Source organism: Phodopus roborovskii, unplaced genomic scaffold (genome assembly GCF_943737965.1).
Source record: "Phodopus roborovskii unplaced genomic scaffold, PHOROB, whole genome shotgun sequence".
NCBI lineage: Eukaryota > Metazoa > Chordata > Mammalia > Rodentia > Cricetidae > Phodopus > Phodopus roborovskii.
In genome coordinates this window covers 260,175-286,302 of record NW_026125791.1, presented here as the reverse complement: position 1 = coordinate 286,302, position 26,128 = coordinate 260,175, and the positions used below count along the sequence as shown (strand labels likewise).

The window sequence follows — 26,128 nt, the reverse complement described above, 5'->3', positions numbered from 1 at the left end:
ACCACTTAAGATAACAATAGATATCATAGTTATCAGAATGGGGGGGATCCTTGAGAAAACTACAATCAATGAACCAATCCAAAGGTTCAGGAATGGGAGGTGGTGAAAAACCTTAAGTGCCTCATCTGTTTTCTTAGAGTAATTGTGGAGTATTCTGACCACAAGAAAGATGTTATCTGTATTTGGGAGCAGAGTGGCAAGGGTTGAGTGGATGGCAGGGCTGAAGAGAAACTGCAAGTTGGGAGAGGGTAGTATAACAAGACTAGGAGCAAAAGGAGGAAGTGGAAGAGAGTGAAAGATGGCTGCTCATGTAACACAATGGGTGGGAGGAGAAAACAGAGTTTAAAGGGAGGTAACTTTGAAGGCTTTCAGGATGAGAAGAATGGCAGTTTCTAGAACTTTATGGCATAGGAGGCCAGCTTTGACATACAGTTCAGTTTGTTTAGAGAAATAGGCAACAGGTCGGGACAAGTCTCGTACTGGTTCGGCTAGAAGAATTTAGGCCTGGTTACGAGCACTATAGAGGTAAAGGTAGAGAAAGGTCAGGAGGGGTTGGGGAGCCCAAGGGCAAAAGTTCCTGAGGGCCTGTTTCAGGGTGACAAAACCTTCATGCGTATCTGGACTGGAAATCAGGAGACCATGAGATCATCTCTGGATGCAGCATTAAAAGGTTGGGAGAGACTAGCACCATTGGAGAGCTACAGCTGCAAGTAGTCTCTGAGACAGAAGACTGAACTCTGTCTTAGGAACAGGAATCGATTCCACAGCAGGTTTACTATGTCTTGGAGTAGAACGTTGTGGGAAGAGGGGAATATTTGGGAGGAGAAAGAGGGAGAGCCGATGAGAGAAAGAGAAGAGAAGGAAGAAGAGGATCTAAGTGCCGTTGAAATTTTCCAAAGTGGTTGGAGCTATCACAGAATCCCTGCAGAGAACAATCTAGGTAAGTTGCTGAGAGAAGTTAGACTCAAGGTCCGTCCAAGTGAAAGGAGAAAGTTCCAAGATTTGACTAGAGGATAATGGTGAAGAAAGCAGCATTGAGTCCATGACTGAAAAGGGAGTTGATTTCTGGGGGATAAGAGAAAATAGTAAAAGGTTGAGGGATATGTGTGTGGATGGGACCTAGGGGATAATTGAGCTGGCAAAGGTATTGTACAAGGTGGTGGGAACATTGGGCTTTCAAACAGTAAGGATGGGCATATTGTTGTTGGGGGAATTTGTGGGCATGGGGATATTCACAAGGAGGTAAAAGGTGATGGGTTTAAGTCCCTGCAGCCTGGCAGGGGAAAATGGGTACTGCAGATTTTAGATAAATCAAGAAGGATGTCTGAGAGAAATGAGCACCATGTGATTGTGTTGGTTAGTGGTCAGATAGCTTGTGTCCTATATAATGAGGCTAGCTTTAGAGACAAAAACAGTATTGATGGATGGGAGAGAGTCACCCTCAGGTGTGGCCTAGCACAGGAGGAAAAATTGAGGAAAATTTGATAGCCAAGAGAGAATTATGGCAGACCCAAGATTGTAGAGCAAGTCCCTTCCTAGCAAAGGAAATGGACAATGGGGTAAGATGAGAAATGAGTGTGTAAGTGTTAAGTCGTGGAAGGTATAAAATGAATAGGGGCATGGCATGTGGAACCTTGGGTTGGTATTTCATGCCAGTAACAGGAAGTATGCTCTTATAGTTGAGAGCACAGTATAAAGGAGTTGACCAACAGAAGTGTACTCCTCAATGCGCTCTGCACTGGGCTCAAGAGCAGCGTGTTGAGGTCCTGGGTGGGACATGGTTTGAGAAGGGGATCAGCAGAAACTCTAAAGCTGGAATCTCCAAGGGAAATGAAGGGAGTAGTCTCTTTCAAGAGGAGAATTTGGGTAAGGGAACAAGATTGACACAAGAAAAGCCACCAAGCAGGAAGAAAGTGTGTACATAGAGAGCTTCCTGACATTTTCTGGTTCTAGTCCTAAAATGATCAATGTCCATGAGAATTTGCCATTCAGATCACCGAGAGACATTATCCAATTTATATTGGTGCCAGGCCATTTACTGGGTTAGATTTCTTCCAAAAACCCAATTTACAGAGGTTAGACAAAAGACACATCAAAGGGGATGTTGAGGGTATTTGAGGGAAATTTGTAAACCCATGGTGATGATGAGAGCCCAGGATGTTCTGATGACCCCAGACCAGTGTCCCTGTCAAGATGTAACTCACCTGTGGGACATCTCCTGGAGAGGTCAGAAAAAGAAATGAAACTTCCCAGTAGCAATCCCTTGACCTCTCAATCTGGGCAGTATCCCAGGTAATCTCCCAGTCACCGTGAGATAGAAGGAGACAGAAGGAGCCACTCAACACTACAAGAACAGAGCAGGATGCCTCCACAGTGGCAGAGCTGCTAAACAATGGAATGTGAAAGAAAGTGATGGAGAGAGGGGAAGGGGAAAATGAGAGAAAAAGAGAGGAAAGAAAGGGCGAGGAGGAGAGAAGAGACAGATACAGCTCAGTGGATTATCCATCCACAGAGGGTCGGAGAGGGGCTAAATGGTGCAGATGGTTTGGGGTGTCTGGCAGGGAGAAATCTCCTGATGAGGAGAACATTTGCCTACAAAGTTGACAACCAACTTTGCAATCTGAGGGCAAGGCTGAAAGAAGGGAATGAAGTAGAATGGGGTGAAAACCAAGGATTCCCCAGGATTGAGCCCAGGAGAAACTACTGCTGTCAGCTGCTTCATGGGATGCAAGAAGATACTGACTCTGAGGAGACAGATGGACAGCTGTGTGGATAGGTTTGTTTTTAAATAAAACTAAGATGGTCTCTCATCATTGAAGGTGAGAGAGCAAACTTCTCTTTCAGAGCTATCAGAGCCAGGGAAGGGACTGAGGTCAGGTTGGGCAAGTAATAGTCATGGTTCAATTCAGATGTGCAAGAATGGTATTATTAGTGGTGTGAACTTTGGAAAGCTGACTATGAGAAATTAAAACTGGCAGTCACAGGAAGAAGGGGCTATTCAAGCTGGAATTTAATAACAGGAGATGCTGAGGCTGGAATGGAGGCTGCCTCTGAGTTATGCTCTTGTTCTCTCACAAAATCATGTGCAGTTGTCATTTTTTTCCTTTGATCTGAAGATGGATTCTTTGGGTGCAAATTGGTCTTCCCTCACCAGGAAGTGGAGGACTGCCGTACCTCCCATTGACCTATGCTTTGTAGATTGGACATGTCCCGGGGGAAGCTAAAAACTGCAATAACAGGAAAGAGTCCTGTGAACTATAAATGAGCTAGTTCCTTGTGACAGATCATGGCGGCTAGCAAATAGAGCTCTAGGGTTTCCTGAGATGAGCAGGTAATAGACAATTGTAGCAGCTATGGACGGATGTTGCTCCTTCTTTGTTTACTCTTTTAGTATGCATCCTTGGCTCTCTAGGTCTCCTTATGGATAAGATCTTGAAGGCCATGTCTAACAAAGTGAAGCAAGAGTTTAAGCTTTGATTTAGTACCTGGAGAGATTTGACTTGTATATCCAGGATGGCTTAGCTTTCTGACATGCTGCCAGATCAGTATATTTCTACATGGTTCCAAGTAGCCTAGATTTAAAGCAAGTAGGATTCTTGAGAACATCCCTATATTACCTCCCACAAAATGTTGTAGTTATTAAGTTTGATAATAGCCCCTTTCAAAATTCCCTCTAATAGGATACATTCTTGGAAACCACTCCCCCCCCAGGCCTAGTTCTAATCCAGTGGTGCTACATGTCAGGTACCACACCATAACACTGACCTAACTAACCACAGACTGAGCAGAGCTTTGAGTGCTCACAAATGAATATTTATCAAGGATCTCACCAGGACTAAATTTAGAATTAATATAATAGTGTAGGAGAATCTATTAAGGCACATAGGGCATCTTTCTCATAACTGAAAGTCATATGGCACAGCCATGGAGGAACTTCAGAGCCTTTTCATTAATTACAACAAAATAGATCTAACTGTAGGATCTAGTTATAGCTTCATATGCAATGAGGTGACAAGCACTTTTGATCCAGGGTGGGTGTAAGAACCAAATTTTGTGGGGCCAGTTTTAGAGACCACATCCCAGGCTCAGTCTCAGAGAATATAGGGCGTCTGACAATAGTTGCAGAGTTCACCCAGGATGTATTTCTTGAGGGAAGTGGGCTTTCCCTGTAGTCATAAGTGAGATCCAGTTTCACTGTACTGACTAAAGTGTGTTCTAAGCTGGGGCATCCTCTGAGAATAGAGAACCTTCCGGCTTGCAGAGGTGGAATAGTTTCACTCCAGAATCAAACCTATTCAGTTAGTCAGGCTAGATGAACCTTGAAAGGAAATCTCACAGATCAAGATTGAATATAAAACAGTTGGGGGGTGCTAGAGAGATGGCTCAGTGGTTAAGAACACTAACTGCTCTTCCAGGGGTCCTGAGTTCAATTCCCAGCAACCACATGATGGCTCACAGCTGTCTGTAATGAGATCTGGTGTCCTCTTCTGGCCTGCACAAATACATGCAGCAAAACACTGTATACACAATAAATAAGTCTAAAAAAAAAACAGTTGTGAGGGGAAGGAGAGGACTCATGGTCCTGGAGAATGTAAGAACAAGGTTACTCATCTGCTTTGGAAAACAGCAGCAAACAGTGAGTCAGAAAAGGAAAGGCAAAAGAAGGAGGAGTCCTCACTGGATATGTGAATTCCTTCTGGACAGACTGCCAGCCATACCAATGATGACAATGGCTTCTTAGCCTTGTAGACTTGTAATAGACTTTCCTTCAGTTCCTACCAAAGAATAGCTTTGGCCAGAGCCTTCCAGTTGCAAACAAAAAGTAAGCCTTTCCACAAGGGACCCAAACTAACTCCTTAGTAAGTAATACTAGTTAGTTCAGAAGTCTTTGGATCTCACTGAAAATAGCCCAAGCCTACTTGGCTGGCTACCATGATCACCAGACTAGAAAAAGGCCAAAAGAGGCACAAAGACAACCACCAAAATGTATCAGAAGCAGCAATGGCGAGCCAAAAGCACCAAGGTAAAAGTATTTACCAGACACAACAGACAAGGAAATATTCATTTAAATGCACTAAACTCTCTAGCTCCAGGGAGTGGCAGACTTGTGCTGCTTTCAACCCTGGCCAGAGAAGCTTCTTACCACAGAGGATAGCGGTTAATGCAGAGATTCATAACACTTCAAAATGCTGATAATTAGCAATTGTGACTTCTCTGCAGTAGACAGAGCAGCTATATCCACACACACACACACACACACACACACACACACACACACACACACACACACGCACGCACGCACGCACGCACGGATACCAAAAAAAAAAAAAAAAAAAAAAAAGGCTCAGGGAGTACGTTGGAAGTAGGATCAGATAGAACCTAAGAGCCAGAGGATGAGACAGAAGAGCTGTGAATGGCTGGCCTCTGGACATGATATGGCTGTTGTACACATGAACTCAGCAGCTGTGGTCATTGCATAAGACTGACACAAGATCAAGAGAGTTAAATTCCAGCTTTCATGCTCCACCCCTACCTGAGGAGGTAATGGCAGGTGATGGCTATTGAGGGAGGGTCACTTCTCTTTGTGGGAGGCCTTCCATTGGTACATTGACCATGCCTCAATGACTGAACACACTACACACACACACACACACACACACACACACACACACACACACACACACGTATACACACACACACACACACACACACAAGCAGTAGCACTAATTGAACTTACTGGATTATAGTTTTGAAAAATAAGATGAAGAAAAGGGAAATAGGAGATATGATGGGAGGGTGACAGAAGCTGGAGGGAAGAAGTACAGGGTATATATGACCAAGATACAATCTATACATAAGGAAAATTACCAAAAAACTAAAATACAATGTGCTGTAAAGACAAAAATCAAGAAAATTCCCAGGAAAAGAATCACTCCTTGAAAGAAAATGAGAGTTCTTTTAAAGGAAAGTCATTTAGTCTTATTTCATTCCATTTGTGTGAGTCCATATCTGAATAGGGTAGTAAACATCCAACAATTTTGTTAAGTAGCAAATTTCATAGCACCCATTTCCTTCCTTGAGATTGACCATTTGGAGTGAGATTCATCAGAATTTATTCTCTTGATAAGGAGTTAAAGAAGTCTGTTTGCTCTTGCAGAGAGTCCAGGTTTATTTCCTAGCAGTCACAAGACAGCCCACAACAATTTGTAACTCCAACTTCAGTGGATCCAACACCCTTTTATGGACTCTGCAGGCAGCAGGCAAACACATGGCCCACATACATACATGCAGATAAACACTCATATACACAAAATAAACTATATCATTGTAAAAAGAAGTTAGTCTAAATGTTTATCTAAGACATCTCAAGTCACTGATTAGTCAGTCTAATTTTGAGTTTCTGTTTCTATCTTGTTGGGGTTTTTGTCTCTACACCTGTGTCTCCAGAATTTCTGAAAATATCATCTAACAATGTATTTTAAATGGTTGGTATGGAATGCTCATCATGAATACTCATGTATTCTTAGACTAAATATTAATCTTAATAAGTTCAAATAACCCAAAGAAGGATGACATGTGTCTGTACTGTAACTTTTTAGCTGCTATGAAAATGTATGTTTGAGGTATATTAAGAATATGTGGTATAAAATCATAACATTGCATGAATAATACTAAGCCCTTTTGTGATACTAGGTATTTCCCAAAGTATGTTCACTTTATTATTTTTTGAAGATTTATTATTTTTTCTTTTATGTGTATGTGTGTTTTACCTGCAAGTATGTCTGTGCACCATGTGTATGCAGTGCCCATTGAGTCTAGAAAAGAGTATCAGATGCCCTGGAACTGGAGTTAACAAATGGTTGTGAGTCACCATGTGGGAGCTGGGAATTGAATCCAGTTCCTCTGGAAGATCAGCCAGTGTTCTTAACCAATGAGCCATTCGTCCAGGCCCCTGTTCCCCTGTTTCACTTTTCTAATTATTTCTTTGAATTTGAGATTATAATGTAATTGTATCATTCCCCCCTACTCTTTCCTCCCTCCAAACTATCCTATATACCCCTCCTTGCTCTCTTACAGGCCTCTTTTTTCATTAATTGTTGTCACACACACACACACACACACACACACACATATATATATATATATATATTTAATATTATTGGAAGGAAACCTTAAAATAAAAATTCCTTTCATTTTTATTAGGTAATATCACTACAAGAAATTATTTTATTTTATTAATAATTTTATTTAAATTTTAAACAAGATTGTTTTACATGTCAATCCCAGTTCCCTCACCCTCCCCTCCTCTCCTGTCTCCCCCACCAACTCCCATCCCATCCCCTTTATGACCCCCAGGAAGGGTGAGGCCTTCCACGAGGAGTCTTCAAAGTCTATCATGTCATTTGGAGCAGGGCCTAGGCCCTCCCCCATGTGTTTAGGCTAAGGGAGTATCCCTCTATGTGGAATGGGCTCCCAAAGCTGTTTACTAGGGATAAATACTGACCCAACTTCCCAGACCTCCTAACTGACACCCATGTTCAGGGGGTCTAGGTTGGTCCTATGCTGGTTTCCAAGCTATCAGACTGGAGTCCATGAGCTCCCTCTTGTTCAGGTCAGCAGAATGATATATGGTTTTTAGACATAGAGCAAAGGATCACCAGCCTACAGTCCACACTGCCAGAAAAGCTAGGTAACAAGTAGGACCTAAGAGAGACTTACATGGTCCCCCAGAGAAGGGGAAAGGGACAATATCTCCCAAGCAAATTGTGAGCATGGGGGGAGGGGAGAGGGAGTTAGGAGTAAGGGGGTAGAGGTGGGCATGAGGGAGCAGGAAAACTGAGTCAGGGAAAGAATAGAGGAGAGCAAGTAAAAAAGAAATTGTTTTATGACACAGAGTAAAACTTTAGGTAATATAACCACACTAAGTGAGAGAGCACTAGCAGAAAGCTAATAGCTCATTTTCATTTAAGTGAACTTGCCAATATTTTTATAGTATATATTTTGCCCTGTATTCATTATATCCCTTGATTATATTCCATTGGTTGAAATTAATATTCAGTGATTCATCTATACTTTGGAAAAAGGCTTTGTGAATACATAACAATATCCTTTCAAAATGGCTATTGTTGAAGCTCAGTGCTTATTTTCACTACACACAGTTAACTGGATTCTGTAATGAACTTTGTTTAATATTCATTAATAATATTCTTAGGACCTGCAGAAGTACCTTTGATAGCACCAACCGGTAATTTGCCACCAATATACCTTCCTCCTGGTTACATATCTCAGGTATGCTAATGTGGTTTTTGTTTAGTGTCCACCTCTTTATTATCATTTAATATTTTTAATATGTCACTATATGGTAATAGATTTTTCAGAAATACGTATTTATTTGTTTACTGTTGCCATTTTTTTAAACTAAACCTTTAACTGTAATTATTTCAAGCAATTGACTTTAGCCAAACCTCCCTCAGATTGCCTCATTAGTGATACTTAATTGTTTACTGACTTTATATCATGTAATATTTAATAATTTCAATTGCTTTGCAGAGTTTGTTAACCCACCTAAAGTAACATTACAATTCTTACAATAATGGCTTCTGATGATGTATAATCTTTAGTCCTTAAAAATCACATAGTATTTTTAACTCAGTAATGTTTCTTTCGTAAAGGCTTAAAAAAACTTTTAAGAAAAGCCTCAAGTATTTATTGTGTGCCTAAAATGAGCAGGCAGATAGCACTCCTATTGAGATTAACAAAATATGCAAAGGCCTTGAAAATATAGTACTTGAGAAGATGTTTTATTATCCTTCTTCATAACCTTTGTATTCATGGCATATTTGGTTGTGTATATTGCATAGGGGTGTACATGCATAATATGCCAAACAAATTAGCATAATGTACTTCAACTCTAAACAAGATTACTTGTAAGGAAATATCTAATAAAATATGAGTGCACGTGTGCCTGCACTCAGCAATTTCACTTTAAATTCTTTAATAAATAAAGTCTTATTTTATATATATGTAATATTCTTTCCAGTGCTGTTTATACTCACAAAGGTCTGAAAATAAACTTGAAGCCTATAAATGACTGTGCAACATGTGCAAATATAATGGAGCACTATAATACTATGCAAACAATTAGGAAAATAGAGATGGGTGGTGGCGGCACATGCAGAGGTAGGTGAACCTCTGAGACTGAGGCCAACCTGCTCCACATAGTGAGTTCCAGAACAATCAGTGTGACTCTGTCTCAAAATAAGGGAGGAGGAGTGCTATACAGAAAGGTCTTTAAATGTATATTACTAAATAAAAAGAGAAAGCACAGAATAGAAAAAATCTACTGTGATATAATAAAAAGAAGGAAAACAAGAACTTTTAAGAGTCTTCTTAAGAAAATCACAGTAGTTTCCATTTATGAAGGATTGAGAAAGTAAGGATTAAGAAGGGTACTTTTAAATTATATGGTACACTTTAAGGTTTTGAAATATGTCAGAAATACCTCTTTAAAAAAATAAACAACAACAACAAAACTACTTACAACCAAGCATGGCAATACATGCTTTTAATCCCAGCACTCAGGAGGCAGAAGAGGAAGATGGATCTCTGTGTGTTTGAAGTCAGCCTGGTCTACATAATGAGTTCCAGAGACTTACTAGTTAGACCCTGTCTCAAATAACATCAAGATACCTGGGGGGAAAGAAAAATGATCTTGCCTTCTTGATTATTGGCCCTTGGTGCTTTAGATTTTCAAATTAACAGGATATGATATAAATCTAAAACATAATGATTTCTATGGACTTTAATATGTACATATGATTCTGTCTTCTGGTTTAGGTGGTGGAAGAAAATGGAATTCAAAAAATTGTCGTTGTGCCTCAGACACTTGACTACAACATGCCCCTGAGTGTTCCTGTGCAACAGCTGTCACCCTTCATAGCACCACCACAGTTCACATACCCACAGGCCCCTCAACTTATGTATCCCCCAGTTCAAGGGGAATTTCCAATACCTTACATGCAAGAAGCTGTTCCACAGCAGATGCCACCACCTCCACAGCTCCTACCACCACCACCACTCCTACCACCACCAGCAACATTTATGTACCAGGAGCATCATGGTAGTGTATCCTTTCTTCTTTTGAGATTTTATTTGTTTTTTACTTGCACGAGGTGTTTGCCTGAGTGTGTATGCCTGTGCACCATGTGTGTGTGCTCAGAAACCAGTAGAAGGCATCAGATTCCCTGGGACTGGAGTTAACAGGCAGTTGTTAGCTGTTGTCTGGTTTCTGGAAATTGAATCCAGATCCTCTGGAAGAGCACCCAGTGCTCTTAACCATTGTGCCATCTCTCCAGCCCCAGTATGCACTTTTCTTAAATGCAAAGCATTGTCGTTGAGATACAAATACAGATGTGACATGGAAGTAAAAGCAAGAATGTGTGGGAATTAAGAATGTTGCTCAGTTAATAAAGTAGTTGCCTAGCGTGCACAAAGCCTTGGGTTTCATCTCCAGGATCACATAAAACTAGACATGTAGTACATGCCTAGAATGTCATCATTCTGGAGGTGGAAGCATGAAGGTAAGAAGTTAAAGAGCATCCTCTGCTCGAGTTTGAGGCCTGCCTAGGATGCGTGTGCTTTTTTTCTCAAGAGGAGATGGAGGCAGAGGTGGAGTAGGAGGAGAAAAAGAAGGACTATCAACAACTAAAGAAGAGCAGTTGTGGGAGGGAGAAGAAATAGGAATGTAAGGGGGTAAATATGGGCAAAGTACATGATATAGTTGTATGAAAATGTTTTTATGAAACCCATCACTACAATACAATGAATATGTGCCATTCGAAACAAAATTTTGTAAAAGTGGAAAACTGAAATATTTTCAGTTCATTAAAAGCAAAGATTTGTACAGTTATTAAAGTGGAGAAAGCAGAAAATAATAATATTTCCACGAATGATTGTATAACATGCATACATCTTAGGGCTGATGATAGTCCCTATAATGCCTATAGTTTATGTCTTAGGTAAAATACTCATTAAACTGTAGTTTTATAAATACTTATTTCGCTTCTATGTATCATGTAATTTGTGGTACATATTTTTCTGGACTGGTCTATAAAATCAGATTGGAAAATCATAAAAATCTTCACTATTAATTCTATCTGTTGGAAATATAGAAGGCACTGGAGGATTGTCATCACAATCATAAGACCTGCAGATTTGAAAATGAAGTTACTAAATATGAAAATACTGTATTTGCTCATATTTTTCCATACCTATCAGTATATAATAAGCACATATACATAAATACAAAATATTCAGATTGAATTAAGGTTAAAAAATAAGTAAAATATGATTTATCAGTGTTATTTTGATTGTTAAATGTGAAAGAAAGAACTTGAGAGATTATGACTATTATAATTATTAAACATTATCACATTTTCTTTTTTAGAACTCTATCCTCATGGAAGAATAAACCATAACCAATTTGAAGAAAGAACTGTTAAAATGGGAGAATATTCAAAGAAAAAAATGAGAGATCGCCAATTTGGTGAACATAAGACTAGCTCCATGTTTAATGATACTCCTTTGCTTCTGAACAAAGCTATTGACATGTCTGCTTCTTCTGGTACTCTATGTCCTTACACTACAGGCATTCACATTGATAACAATACTTCAAGCACTTGTTCTCTGAATGCCATCTTAAGCACTTGCACTATTGACAATACTCCAAGAAACTACATTGCTGACAGTTTTCCAGACATTAACGCTACTGACAAAATCACTAGTTCCTTTGATCATGCTCCTAACACGTCTACCTCAAACATTACTCTTTTCTCTGACACCATTATTAATTCTCCTGCCACTTCCAGAATTAGTCATGATCCAATCACCTCTGATGAAACTCAAAAATCACCAAATACTAATAGTACTCCATGCTGTATTTCCAAGAGTGCTCACAATGCTTTAATCTCTGAAAATGCTCATATCCCCTCTTCAAATAATAATGCTCTCAGACCTTCTGGTGCTGCCAGCATTTCCAACAATACCAGGGCTAATACTGAAAATAAGCGTGGAAAGAGAGAGAATAATATGGGAGGTGGAGACAATAAGCAAGTATCAGGTGGAAAACAAAAGAAGAATCAGTCGTCAAATGCAGCAGTAAAAGGTAAACCCAGGAATCCAGTTTTGTTGCCAATGAGTACTCAACCCAAATTTTTTGGACTCTCGATGCATTTTTAAATGAATTTCTTCTACACATAATTATTTAATCTCTCTATGTTTGTGAACAAGGGAGATCAGACGACCAAGAATCCAGTTTTGTTGCCAATGAGTACTCAAGTCAAATATTTTGGACTCTCAATGCATTGTTAAATAAATTTGTATTACACATAATTATTTATTTAGTCTGTGTATGTATGTGAATGAGGGAGATCAGAGGGAAATTTGTGGGAGTTTGTTTTCTCGTTTCAAATATGCAGGTCCCTGGAATAAACTCAGGTCGTAGTGCTTGGTGGAAAGCACCATTATTCTCCAATGTCACCTCGCCAGCTCACTTTAAATATTAACGCGCCATTCTCTGCTTCTGCTTCCTCTTAACTTCTTTATACTTGTACCTCCATATTTTTCTAATTTAATAGTAGTTGACAAATAATAAACATAGGTTTATAAAGTACAGTGTGACATTTTGACACACACATGTAATATATGAATATAATGTGGAATTAGTAGGTGAAACTAACTATCTGTCATCTCACTTACCAATCAGGTTTTTTATGTTGAAACATTTGAAATGCATGTATGTTATATTGAAATATACCTTATATTAACTAGAGTCACCCTGTCATGAAATAGCACTCAAAACCCATTTCTTGAATATGAAATTTTATTCCCTTTGTTTAGCAACTACCCATTCTCTAACTTCCATCCCACTTCTGGTAATATTTCTTTCATCTTTACTAAATTCTACATATAAGTGAGATCGTGATGTATTGATTTTTCTGTGCTTGGTTTATTTCATTTAATATCATGTCCTTTGGGTTTATATATGTTATAGCAAATGGCAGAATTCTCATTCTTCTTTTGAAGGCCAAATAGTATGTGCAAAGTCATAGTTAGGCTGCCTTTTAAAATCATGAAAAATGTTAGAGTGCATCTCAGTGGTAGAGTGTTTGCATAGTACGCCAAAGGCTCTGGATTAAATTCCTAGCAACACACACACACACAAATACACATTAAAAACTACATCTTTTAAAATTTGCATCTTCTTGAAAATTTTTAGTTGTATTCTAGTGAAACATTGCATATTTCAATCTTACTTAATTCATCTGATTTTATTTAAGATGAGGAATTTTGTAAACATCATGCTAGAATTTAATACATACTTTGACCAGGTTCTGTTTTAAGTGTTTTTTATGTAAGTTGCCATAAGGTCTTAGTAGTTTTCATTGTGCTGATATATTTGTAGAGTGGTAATAGATCTATTTTTTCTCTTGTTTTTGCCAATATATTATTTTGTTTGAGGTGGGTTTTTTTCTTACTTTTAGAATACAATACAGAATACAGAACACAGCCATACTCTTTCAACATTGAAAAACCTGTGGTAAGTGAAAAAAGTGATGATTTCATGCTTTTATCTTTTCTGTCTAAACCCTGAAAATTCACTGCGATTTTTCTTTAGCAGAGGATTCATTTGAAACATTAACAATGTTAAAAATTTTCATGAACTCCTTCAGCAATGCAATAATATCCACTGCAACATCATTTTTAAAATTAATGGATAATCGTTTAATCACAATATCTCAGCACCTAATATGGGAATTACACCTAATATCAAACAAGACTTTTTAAAAAGCCGGGAGTTGGTGGTGCATGCCTTTAATCCCAGCACTCACTCGGGAGGCAGAGGATCTCTGTGAGTTCGAAGCCAACCTGGTCTACAGAGCGAGTTCCAGGACGGGCTCCAAAGCAATACAGAGAAACCCTGTCTCGACAAACCTAAAACAAAACAAGACAAAAAAGACTGTATTCAAATTACAGATTATGATTTTTAAGTATACTCCTTGCATTTTCATTATTTTAGGTTTCTAATATCCAAACACGATCTGCTACTGTTTCATGGAATCTGAACAGTACTGAAAACTGTGATCATATTAACTCTCCTGTGACATTTGAATTGGCACTGTCTAGCAATGGTAAAAATGGAATCTATAAAAACATTTATAAGTAAGTCTTTTAATTATTTCTCATTATTCAATTCAAGTACACTGTATAAACAATAGTCATTGTGCCCCAACTTATGCCTAGGCTACATTCTTCATTTTTTTCCTAAATTATTCTTTTTGACTGGGGTAGTTTTCTAGTAGCAGGTTCTCAAATCAATCCACAAAGCTCATTAGATCGCAGTATGTTATTTAGATATCGACTCATCCATTTTCAGCTACAGGCTTCCTATTAGACAAATTTGACTTTAAGGAGAATAAAAAAAAACAAACTTCTAATTCCTCCTCATTTTTCACTTGGTTCATCTTAGGAAATGTTATGGTGTCTTTAGATAAACAAGTGAGACAATTTAAATTGCAGTGGGAATTCAAGATGTGGATTCTGCTAGGAATTAAATTCTGGGAAGTGGCTATAAAAAAGAGGTTGTGACAATAGCAAGATAAGTTCAGAGATGTGAATTGAATGACAGATCCACGACTAGGGAGAATACAGTAGAAGATAGCATGCACACACCCAGATGTTCTGAACAGCGGTCAGCCTTGATGAAGATGCAAGCAGAGAAAAATAAAGACATGCAAATAAAGAGAAAGAGACAATCTTATACGAATTGTTCAGCTTAGGCAGAAAATAAGAAATGGTATACAATACTTTGAAAGTTATACCCGACAATTTTATTTTCTATAATTTTTTCATTTTGGCTAGATACTCAAAGTAAAAAGTGGGAATGTATGTAAAGTTTCATTTATTTGATAATTAGCAGATAAAGTTATGAGATAAAAATCACAACATACAAACATCTGTACTGGGTAGAAGACAGGGAAATGCAAAAATAACTTGCATGGAAATCATTTTGTGGAATGTCAGGTACTTTACACACATCATTAGTTTAAAAATAAACAAAACTTAACTTTCAACACTGGGAGGAAAAGGAGGGTGAAGATGAGGAGGTTGCCTGTTTGCTTACATCTCTGATTACCAAGGCTTTTAACCAGACTTTGCTCAAAAGCAGACTTTGCTCAATCCTTTCCATTTTTAGAGAGGTCTTTTTAGAATTCCTTGGTGTGGTGAAATAGACTTAGGTGTTTTAAGTGTTTGCTCAGGAAGACATAGTTTTCAGAATATAAGCCTTCTGTCCCTGTGGCCAGATAGGGTTCCATCTCAGAAACATCCCACTGAAACTGAATGAATGAAATCTGTACTATTTTGGTTAAATGCATGCACAATTAAATGCAAATTGACTGTTTTGAATTAGTATTATGATTCTTTTTTATGTTTTGTATAATGATGTATTGATGCAAGGGACAGGACAAACTTGGTCATTCTTAGTGGCCACTTTCTTGATGACTAGCAGCACGTTTCTGAGCTCCTCCAAATTCCTCTTGGTGCAGATGTGTGGATAGACATCCCCACTTTCTGAACTTGAGCATCTGCTGTAGGAACTTAGAGCAGCTCTGTGGTCTTTCCACTAGCTAGTGAAAACCACATGCCTTCCAGATCATATCCCTCAGAAACTTGGTATGCTTGGTGAGGCACGGCTACTTCTCATCATTTTGCTCTGATAGAAAGTGATTTAAAGTCATTCAAACTTCAAGGAAAATTGTGGTTCTATGCCAGATATTATGAGACTAGGACTGCTTACTTAGCTGTTAAATATATATGAGATCCCATATAAACAAAGGTTATCTTCATAGCGGCAAAGAAGTTACTGTGACACTACATGACCTACAGCCCTGCACAGTCTACTTTTTAAGGTAAGAACTCTATCCTAAACAACCTTCCAAGACTCCTTAACCTATATGACTTTGGTACTTAGAATTTCTGAAGTCAGCCTTGCTGTTTATTGGCAAAGTGCTCCCCCCACCTGCCACTTCAAATAACCCACCTCCATACTGATGTAAAGCAATCCTAGTTAAACTCATTAGGTTACCCAGAAAAGAAAAGCTATGAAAGTAGAAAGTGAAGGACTAGTTAGGAATTAAAAAAGGATCCATGGGAGTGGGAAGGGAGCAAAAGAGCATAATAGGGAAGAAGGGAGTGTGATCGTACTTGAAATGTCATAATGACAGCCATTACTATGTATAATCAATATATGCTAATAAAAGAACAGCAAAGAAATGTGTCTAGAAACACAGTCTTGCAACTCAGTACTTGAAAGCTTACAACAAATGCTGTTACCCTTTCAGAGTTACAACCATAAGAGACGAAGAGCACAGAAGTGTGTCTGAAGTGGTTAGCTTCACAACACCTGGCTGTGAACCAGACCCTCCTCTTGCACCCAAACTAATTAGCAGAACCAAGAATAGCCTGAATCTACAGTGGAAAGTAAGGATTTTACTGACAAAAGCACCTCAGAGATGTGACTTTAAAACACTTTCCTGTATCCTGAATTTGAAAGACAGGTTATGCATATTTCATCTAATTTATTCCTCTTTCTCTTCTATCTAAGAGGTCCTGACAAGTGAAATTTAAAAAGGGGAGGGAGGGGGAACTGGGATCGATATGTAAAATAAGAAAGAAAATTAAAAATCAAAAATTACAAAAAAGAAAAAGAAAAAAGAAATGTCGATATAACTTGGGTAATTAATAAAAAGTGAACTGCCCCTTTCCAGCACTTAAATTTTGGCATTAGTCATCACAGTTACCAATAAATCTACCTCTCCATTTCCTTAGGTATTAATTTTAATTTCCTTCCTTTTATGCAGCCTGAAAACAAAGTACAGGACCAATGTGTGCTTTGTAGACTGGAAACCATGTGTTTTACCTTAAATCTGAATTGCCATGAAAACAAGATATGGAACAAATTTGCGCAGTATATACAACTTGAAATGTATACACACTGTACATAATACCTGCAACATGTATATGTATGTAGAAATAACATCATAGTATTATCATTCTGATATTTTCAGGGTTCCAGTGATAATGGATCCAAAATAAGCAGCTTTCTTTTGGAATGGGATGAGGTATGCACATTTATTTTATTTTATTTTATTTTTATTAAAACAGTTCTTTTCCCCTCTCTCAACTCCAGATCCCCTTCCCCAACCCCCATGCAAATCCGCACCCCTTTCTTGTTCTCTCTCATTAGAAAATACGCATCTAAAGCAAGAAAGAAGAAAATTAAAACCAACAAATCTGAATGGGACAAAGCAAACAAATGAATAGAAAAAAGAGCCAAACAAAAAGCACAAGAAACACATGTAGACACAAAGACACACACATTTGCACACAGAAATCTCATAAAGACCCAAAACAAAAACCATAATATATATGAAAAGACCTCTAGGGTTGTTTTCTTTTAATGTACCCACAAAGCATTATGAGTCACTAAAAGAAACTCTCCAAAATTAACATTGAGTTCATTTTGTATTAGCCAACTATGGCGGGCATTGGGCCTATCCTTGTGTGGTTTGTGTACCCAGTGAAACTCTGTGGGAGAAAACTAAATTTTCTTTTGCAAGTAGTTATCAGATGAAGATGGCTTCTGGGTTAGGGATGAGGGCTTGGGTCCATTTCCCTCTCTCAGCACTGGGATACCACCTGGCTTAGACCTGATGCACAGCTACCTTTAAAAAATAACAAATGGGTTAATACTTAAGACAGAGCTAGCCGGTAAGAAAGTAGTACCTGGCCAACAGTATAATATCAAAAAAAAAAAATAAATAACCTGACTGTGAACGATTAATGCTATGACATGCATCTGTTGGAAAGTGAAGTATTTAAAAATATCCTAATATTTTGTGTGCACTGTCAAGGGTAAAGGTGAAGAGTTCAAAAGTTGCTACAGTGGTCCCATGAAACAGCACAAGATCTTTAAACTGAGAGCATCCACGAAGTATTCATTCAGATTAGCTGCCAAAAATAACTTCGGACTCAGGTACACTGAATTATTTTCACTATTGAAAACTCTATATTGCCATGAGACCCTGAAACTGACGCTTCCGTTTTAACATATCCTTTTAGTAATTTCAGTGAAATAGCAATCTTCTATACATCAGGAAACACACCTCCAGCACCGCTGCCACCTAAGTTGAAAGAAGCAGGAGTCTACAGTCTGTCACTACAATGGTGTGCCCCAACAAACCCAAACCCAAATGACACTCTTACTTATGTACTAGAAATGGAAGAACCAAAATCTGTAAGTTTCTTTTTTTTTTTTTTCTTTTTTCTTTTTGTGCTATGATCTTTAGCTTCATCTTTCAATACTTTTTTTTATACTCCTCACTTAGAAAAAGAAAAACAACAACCTTGAATAGGGTACAGAGCAACTAGCTAATGCAAGAGCAGCACCTACTCAGTCTCTAGCCAAAGAAGTCTGTTAGCTTCTTCAACTGCAGGCCTATTCTGCATGACTCTCTGTTGTCACACATCTTTCAGCACCTTAACACAGTTTTGCCAAGCTGTCCTTTCTTCATCTCAGTTTCCTCAAGTGCATGGGTAACTATTTCATTCCATTCGAAATTTTAACATCTGTGTCAACGAGCTAGTCATTGAAAAAGCCACGGATTACTATGTACATGTTACCAAACTTTAAATAAAATAGGTAACATTAAGATATGTTCTGGGTTGTTAACTAATAGGTTAGCAGCTTTTACATATGCTATCTCATTACTTCTTGAAAAATGGAAACTTTGAAAATAAAAATCATCTCCATTTTTACTGAAAAATAGATTCTTCAAAGAAAATGCTCAGAGCCAGGCAGTGGTGGCACAGGCCTTTAATCCCAGCACTCGGGAGGCAGAGGCAGGTGGATCTCTATGAGCTCGAGGCCAGCCTAGTCTACAGAGCGAGTCCCAGGAAAGCAAGGGTTATTACACAGAGAAACCCTGTCTCAAAAAAAAATCTTCTCTCATACAATATATCTCGACCACAGCACCTACCAGCCCCAAACCCCTCCCCATCACACACACACACACACACACACACACACACACACACACACACACACACACCTCTCCCAGTTATCTGCTCCTACTCTGTTTCCCTTCAGAAATGAGAAGGCCTACAAGAAACAACCAAACACAACAAAAGAGTATACAATAAGACAAGGCAAAAGACCTCATATCAAGGCTGGATGAGGCAACCCAATAGGAGGGGAAAAAATCACAAGAGCAGGCAAAAGAATCAGAGATACACCCACTCCCACTGTTAGGAGTCTCACAAAAACACCAAGCTAACAGCATAACATACATGCAGAAGACATGATCCAGACCCTTCAGAGTTCAGAAAGACTAAGGAACTTTCTCAAGACCATTCAAGTAGACAGTACATTGAAGCTAGTGTTGTTCTTTTGCTACAACTAATGCCCAAGAAACACAAACACGAGACTCAGCGCCCATGTGGAGTTTATTGAGAGAGGGGAGAGAAAGGGGAGTAGCTGGTGGCCAACCAAAAGCAGGGGGGAGAGAGAGAGAGAGAGAGAAGAGAGAAATAGCAAGAGAGAGCAAGGGGGCAGAGAGAGAGAGCTAGGTGCACTTGGCGCACTTGCTTTAAAAAGGAGGGCTTGTGCATGTGTAATTGAGTCCTCTGGCAGCCAGGTAAAGCCTGACTTAGCCATGACATGGCCATGAGCGTCCCGCCCATTGTCGGCGGGGATCAGCAGGCTGCTGATTCCCAATAGCTAGGCCTAGAACCTAGGCTTTGTTCCTGAATTCGCTGTACTCCATTTTCAGGGGTTGGGTTTTAAACCTAAATACAATGGAGAAGACCTCTCCTGCACCGTAAGAAACCTTCAGAGAAATACTGCATACAAGTTTCGGGTATGTGCTGTGATTTATAAATTGGTGTTGTGTTTTCAGATAAGATTAAACTCTTCGCCAGGCAGTAGTGGCCCACGCCTATGATCCCAGCACTAGGGAGGCAGAACCAGGTGGATCTCTGTGAGTTTGAGGCCAGCCTGGTCTACAAGAGATGGTTCCAGGACAGACTGCAAAGCCACAGAGAAACCCTGTCTCGAATAACAAAACAAAAAGATTAAACTCATCACCAGAGTGTGTTGGGGACTGATTGCTGGGTTGTTTGGGTTTTTTTTGTTTTGTTTTGTTTTGTTTTGTTTTTTGTTTTTTTTTTGTTTTGTTTTGTTTTTTTGTTTTTTGTTTTTTCCTTTGAAATGAAACTTTACTTTGCATTTAATTCTTAGAAATTCTCACTCAGTTGACACATTACACAATATCAAGCCAGACATTTATTTCTGGTGTTCAACAATCTTTTACACAGATTTTTGCCTACAATCTGGAAGGAAGAAGCAATCCCAGTGGAGAAGTAAAATATTCTACTTGTCCAGCCAAGCCTGGACACCCTAAAAAACCATATGTAGTGGGAGCAATCCATGCACGCCAAGTAAAAATTGGATGGGGTAAATAATTTTTCTGTGTCTAAACTTTGTTCTCTCCTTATTTACTATTGAGAAGAAGTCGTTCTGCAATTTCTCTAAACTTAATAAAATATTCTCATTTGCATGTGAAGTATTCTGCCATCATAGTGATTAGTTGTAGACCCTATTATTTTTTCTAATTTGACACTGAATTTCCGGTTACTAGCTTAATTATTCACATATGAACAAACTATTGAGCTTTATATGGATCCTTAGATAATCTTCTTCCAAGTAACATTATATCTAACAGAGGTACTATAGTAAGAAGCCTGTGTCATAGATAAATGTCATCTTAACCAGAAATTTTATTTACACAGATTTATTGGCTCTAAACTAGATAAATTAAAATTATTCCACACATTCTTATCATTTTAGTTTCTTCCCAAGAACTTTGAAATACTATCTAAATACTTGATGAGTGATATCAAATGTATGTAGCATGTATTGTGTTTTTAGATTGTTACTAGTATGTAGATATAACAATGTGCCATGGTTATATTTTTCTTTATGAAAAGCTATAATTTATAAGACAAAATTTTAGTGAAAGGCTTGCTAGTTGTTTCAAGAATCACTTAAAATGTATTTCTCTTTTTAGGCTGCCCCAAAGATAATGGTGGAATGCACATTTCAAGTTACAGCTTAGAAGTCAGTGAAAATTCAGATGGTGGTAAGACAACATGAATTTTAAAAGATTTTATTTTGAAATAATCTTACACTCATCTAGAAGTTATGAAAAAATAGTACAGAGTTTCCCTGCAAAAGTTTAGCTTCACCTAATAGTAGTATCTTATGTAACTATAGTACAGTTACCAGAACCAGAAAAATCAATATAATACACACCTATTAAAATCAAACCCCAGAATTTAATTGGATTCCTTCAAGTTTTGATAAGAAATCATTATTGACTTATCCTTTACATTTTTGTTTAGTTCTACTGGGAATAAAATAATTTAACATTCATGGAAAGATTATTGGATTTAGGAGGGCAGTGGTGGTACACACCTTTAATCACAGCTCTTGGGATGCAGAGGCAGGAAGATCCCTGAATTCCAGGCCAACCTGGTCTACAGAGCAAGTTCCAGGATAGCCAATGCTACACAGAGAAACCCAGTCTTGAACACCCCCTGATCCTCCCCCCAAAAAAAGATTATTGACACCTCTGCCCAAAAGGAAGATTATTGAATCAAGTTATTTTCCAAAATGGTTGTTTCTTAGCATATATCATGCATACATCAATTGTTATGGGGACTTATACAATTTATGTGGCTTAGGAATAAATTGAACCAATTTTCTCTTCTTCGTCCAGCAAATGTCTGGAAGATAATCTACAATGGCACACTACAGGAATTTCTGTATGATGATCTCCAACCAGGAACCATATATAAACTGAGAGTCTTTTGCACTTCACCTGTAGGTCAAAGCCAGGTATGAAAACAGAAAGAGGAAAGTTCTCAACTTGAGGATTAAAATAAACTATTATATTAATAAATGTTTTCTAAAGTCAATCTTGAATTTAATATAATAGTAAAATAGTCTGTATCTCAGCCTTCAGATATATTGACAATTCAGACACCTACTCTCCCTCCTGAGTCTTGTCGTTCACTGCCCTTAAATGGTAAAACCAAGTGCAAAGACACCAACCTTCTCCTTGGTAAGTAAGGCTTCCTTATGTGATTGACAACTGTACCTAAGCTTTCTATCCCTTGACTTTTGCTTTTTTGCATGTGTTAATGTTATCAAGTAGAGTTTCCTTTTAGTCTGAATCGAATAATTCTTAGCAAACCAATCCTTGGTAATTGAACTCTAACTTTTTTAAATGTTTTTGTCAAATTATGAGGTTAATTTTAAGACATGATAAGCTTTGTGTCTCTGAACATCTTAAAAGAGTTGTCTTTTATTTATTTATTTTATTTTCATATCAATCCCAGTTCCCTCTCTGTACCTCCCTCCCTCTCTCCCACCCTTTCATGCCCTCCGCCTCCCCACTCCACGTGTAAGGTAATGCCTTCCTGCAGGGGTCATCTAAACCTGTCCAGTCATTTGGATTAGGGACTAGGCCCCCCCTCCTGCCTCTAGGTTAAGGGAGTATCCCTCCATGGGGAACTTGCTCCCAAAGTCTAAAAGAGTTGTCTTAAGTCACTCTACATTATGTTGTATTGTATTAAAGAACCATTCCTAAAATCTAAGGACTTGGTGTGCAGCTAAAAGATAGTGTGTGTGCTTAGTATAAACAAGACGGGGCTTGATCATTACTATCAAAATAACTACTTGGGGGAACTGAGTGTATTTTACATATTTTGTAGACAAACGTTCTGTTAATGGGAACTCGGAAACAGTCGTGCGTGGCAAAAAAGCAAAAGGTCCCCGGAATGACAGAAAGGAGAGTTCTGGCTCTGAAAAGAAATGTGCAGTAAGTAAATTAATTCCTGAAGAGCCCACAGGTTCTGGCTACAAACACAAAATAGGAGTATAAAAGTTTGGCTGTTCAAGTGACCTGACTGTACTTCATTTCGCTTTGAGTGAATACATGCTTGCACTGTACTTGTTGTCAAGGTGAGGAGTGGCCATGCCTGCAAAGTCATGCATGTGTTTGTTTATTTGTATGTATGTTTAATTTGTAGCTTGGATCTCATTCAATGAAGTGTGGAACTGTACCAGCCCGACACCCTCCTTCTCAGTGTGGTACACCTGTGCTAACCTGCAAGGGTCCAACCTGTGTTATTGTCAGTTGGGAAGTATGTTACCAATTCAACTTCTTATTGATTTTGCTGATACACAAACATGTCAATGTTTTAGACATTTTGGGGGGAAAAAACCTGAAATCTCTACTGAATCATAGATTAGAATTAGCATCCCAGAACCCTCAGACTACGGTTTCTAGAACTTGGTAGCAATGATATAAAGACTACAGATCTTATAATCTGCTCTTCAGATCTCAATTATAAATTTGGGGATCAAAATAGACCATCAGCGGGTAACTAAATGAATCTTGAAAGCTAATGCAAGAGTCAGCAAAGGTAAATCAGTTTATAAGAAGTTTAATTTTTTGTGGTGCTAAGGACTAAATACAGGGCATCATACATGTTACACAAGAACTCTAGTTCTGAACAATATCTCAAACCCAGGACTTAGTATTCTTTGAATAACTTCATTGGGAAATCCTCTGGTTCTGTCTCTAACTTGTGACTACAATGTGGTACACAAGGAATGTTAAAGATTTAAAAATATACTTTCAACAAATATGTGACTGCCTTACCAAAGCAATCAAGTTCTTACAAATAAGAGTCAACCTAATTATTTAGGCATATAGGTTTGTTTGGGTTGTTCTTTTTTCCAAGTCTCAAGCAATGGCTTGGGGTTTTTTGTTGTTGTTTTTGTTGTTTTGTTTTTTGTAACATTGGCAAAAAAGGCTTAGTCTGTTAATAATGCATGGCAGAGCTGATTTTTAACTTATAAAGGCCAAAATCATCATGGCATGTGATCAGTGATTTATCATACTAACCAACTGAATATTAAACAATATTAATATATTTGTTTTCATTCATCTGACATGTAAAACTAGCAAGTCCTTTGTCTTTAACTTATGCCTTTTATGTTATTATAGTGTCCTGTCTGTGTTTGTTTCTAGCCATCTCTATCCTGTATGACTTGATGGATTCCAAGTTTTCATGTGTTATTCCTCTCCACAGTATCTAACATAATGGCCACTCAGAAAAAGAATTGATTTTCTGTGTGCATTTCATCTTTCAGATTCCTAAATGCAATGGTGCTGAAATCACTGACTACCGACTGCAGTGGGGACAAGTTGAAGATTCCATGCATTTGATTTACACTGGCCCTTGTTTGCGCTATGAAGTTAAAGGTCTAATTCCAGCAACCACTTATTTCTGCAGAGTCCAGGTAGAGCTGTCGTTTCCTTCACTATAAAGAAAGCAACAACTCTTAACCTATACTTCCCATATGCATAATACTAGTGTTGTTTCCATTGTAAAGACCAAAGTAAAGAAGGGAAGGATTTCTAAGAGTATTGCTTATCTTTAACTATAGCATGTGGAGTTCCTTCTTGTGCTATTTAAATCCCTATATGATCTTACATGTACTTCCCAGTCCAGCTTGATCTGCCGTATTTCCTTTATACTTCTGTGGTTTTCAAATTTCTCTGAATTTAGCAATCACCTAAAATGCTTATTAAAAAACACTGACTCCAGCCAGGCCTGCAGTACATGCATGTAGTTCCAGAATTTTAGAAGATGATGCAGGATTACCACAGTTTTGAGGTCAGCCTGGCATACATAGTAAGTTTAAGGCTGGCCTGGAGTATAGAGTGAGACCCCACCTAAAACAAGCAAATACATACTTTCAGGCCTGTACAATCAGTTTCTTTGTTTCTCTTCTCTTTTCTTTCTTTTCTTGGTTTGGTTATTCAAGACAGTACAGGGTTTCTCTGTGTAGCCCTACCTGTCCTAGAACTTGCTCTGTAGACCAGGCTGGCCTCAAACTTAGAAATCTGCCTACCTCTGCTTCTTCCGTGCAAGGACAGGTTTATTTTGAGATAAACTCGGGACAGACTCTCATCAGAAGTCAAGAGAGTAAGACAGTGAACTTACTGGCTAGGTTTGTTACAGGACTCAGTCTTGGAAAGGGATTACTGGGGGGAAGGTGTCCTGAATGACCCTAATGGTCTTGTTGGTCAGAGGAGATGATGTTAATGATTAAAATAGGATTTCAGGAATGGTATATTCAATTAAAGTCTGGCTTTAGGAAACTGAAACTGCTAGTTTCTTGAAGGGGGCTAGAATGAGGCTGCCTTCAAGACAAGATGCTTGTACATCTGTTCTCTCAATTCAAGCTCTATGAATTGGTAGGAAGACTGGGCAACCACTTCTCTAACGGTACTTCCTGTTAGAGAGGGGCAACGGTCCTAGAAATGAAGGGTCTTTAGGAAGAGGACAGCTTTAAGGTACTCTGGTGAGTTCACTCTGCTAGTAGAAGTTGAGGTGATCCTATCAGCCAAAAACATCTGGAAAGGCTTCATGGAACAAGGGAAGAAGCAGAATCCTAGAATGATCATAATAATTGCTGACGAGCAATGGTTCTATCCTTTAGTTATTTTAATTTAATTTTATAAACATTCCTGGCACCCACAAAGGCCAGAAGAGAGGGCAGTAGATCCCCTGGAACAGGAGTTGCAGATTGTTTTAAGCCATCATATGGGTGCTGGGAACTGGACCCAGTGCTTCTGGAAGAGCAGCCAGTGCTCTTAATTGTCAAACCACCTCTCAAGCCCACTATCCTTTAAACCTTGTGTACCGTGTCTACCAGAGATGACTTACTGGCAAAGAAATCACACTGTTCATTCAGAAGTGCACACACAGCCCACATGGGTGGCCTCTAGAAGACAGAGAGGCCCTGGCAATTCTGCATGACAACAGCATCTAGGAAACAGATCAGGTCTTGGATTATTAGGAGCTAATGTGTGACATTTTTTATGCTCTTTAATACTTGTTTAGAAAGAAGGATTAATGGGTGAAAAGTTTC

The 26,128-nt window shown here is 38.5% G+C and overlaps 1 protein-coding gene across 1 annotated transcript in view; it reads left to right on the top strand.

The window, feature by feature from the left end:
- The window catches only part of LOC127217670 (fibronectin type III domain containing protein 3C1), a 66,330-nt gene that overhangs the window by 28,941 nt on the left and 11,261 nt on the right, over nucleotides 1-26,128 (top strand). The window contains exons 5-22 of the mRNA XM_051178657.1: nucleotides 8,213-8,289; nucleotides 9,838-10,120; nucleotides 11,447-12,163; nucleotides 13,542-13,597; nucleotides 14,078-14,220; nucleotides 15,909-15,968; nucleotides 16,401-16,539; nucleotides 17,127-17,180; nucleotides 17,973-18,094; nucleotides 18,181-18,355; nucleotides 19,890-19,976; nucleotides 20,434-20,572; nucleotides 21,186-21,257; nucleotides 21,897-22,015; nucleotides 22,136-22,241; nucleotides 22,894-23,000; nucleotides 23,212-23,325; nucleotides 24,341-24,490. Coding sequence (XP_051034614.1) covers nucleotides 8,213-8,289; nucleotides 9,838-10,120; nucleotides 11,447-12,163; nucleotides 13,542-13,597; nucleotides 14,078-14,220; nucleotides 15,909-15,968; nucleotides 16,401-16,539; nucleotides 17,127-17,180; nucleotides 17,973-18,094; nucleotides 18,181-18,355; nucleotides 19,890-19,976; nucleotides 20,434-20,572; nucleotides 21,186-21,257; nucleotides 21,897-22,015; nucleotides 22,136-22,241; nucleotides 22,894-23,000; nucleotides 23,212-23,325; nucleotides 24,341-24,490 — 2,720 coding nt within the window. The remainder of the gene's footprint in view (nucleotides 1-8,212; nucleotides 8,290-9,837; nucleotides 10,121-11,446; nucleotides 12,164-13,541; nucleotides 13,598-14,077; nucleotides 14,221-15,908; nucleotides 15,969-16,400; nucleotides 16,540-17,126; nucleotides 17,181-17,972; nucleotides 18,095-18,180; nucleotides 18,356-19,889; nucleotides 19,977-20,433; nucleotides 20,573-21,185; nucleotides 21,258-21,896; nucleotides 22,016-22,135; nucleotides 22,242-22,893; nucleotides 23,001-23,211; nucleotides 23,326-24,340; nucleotides 24,491-26,128) is intronic.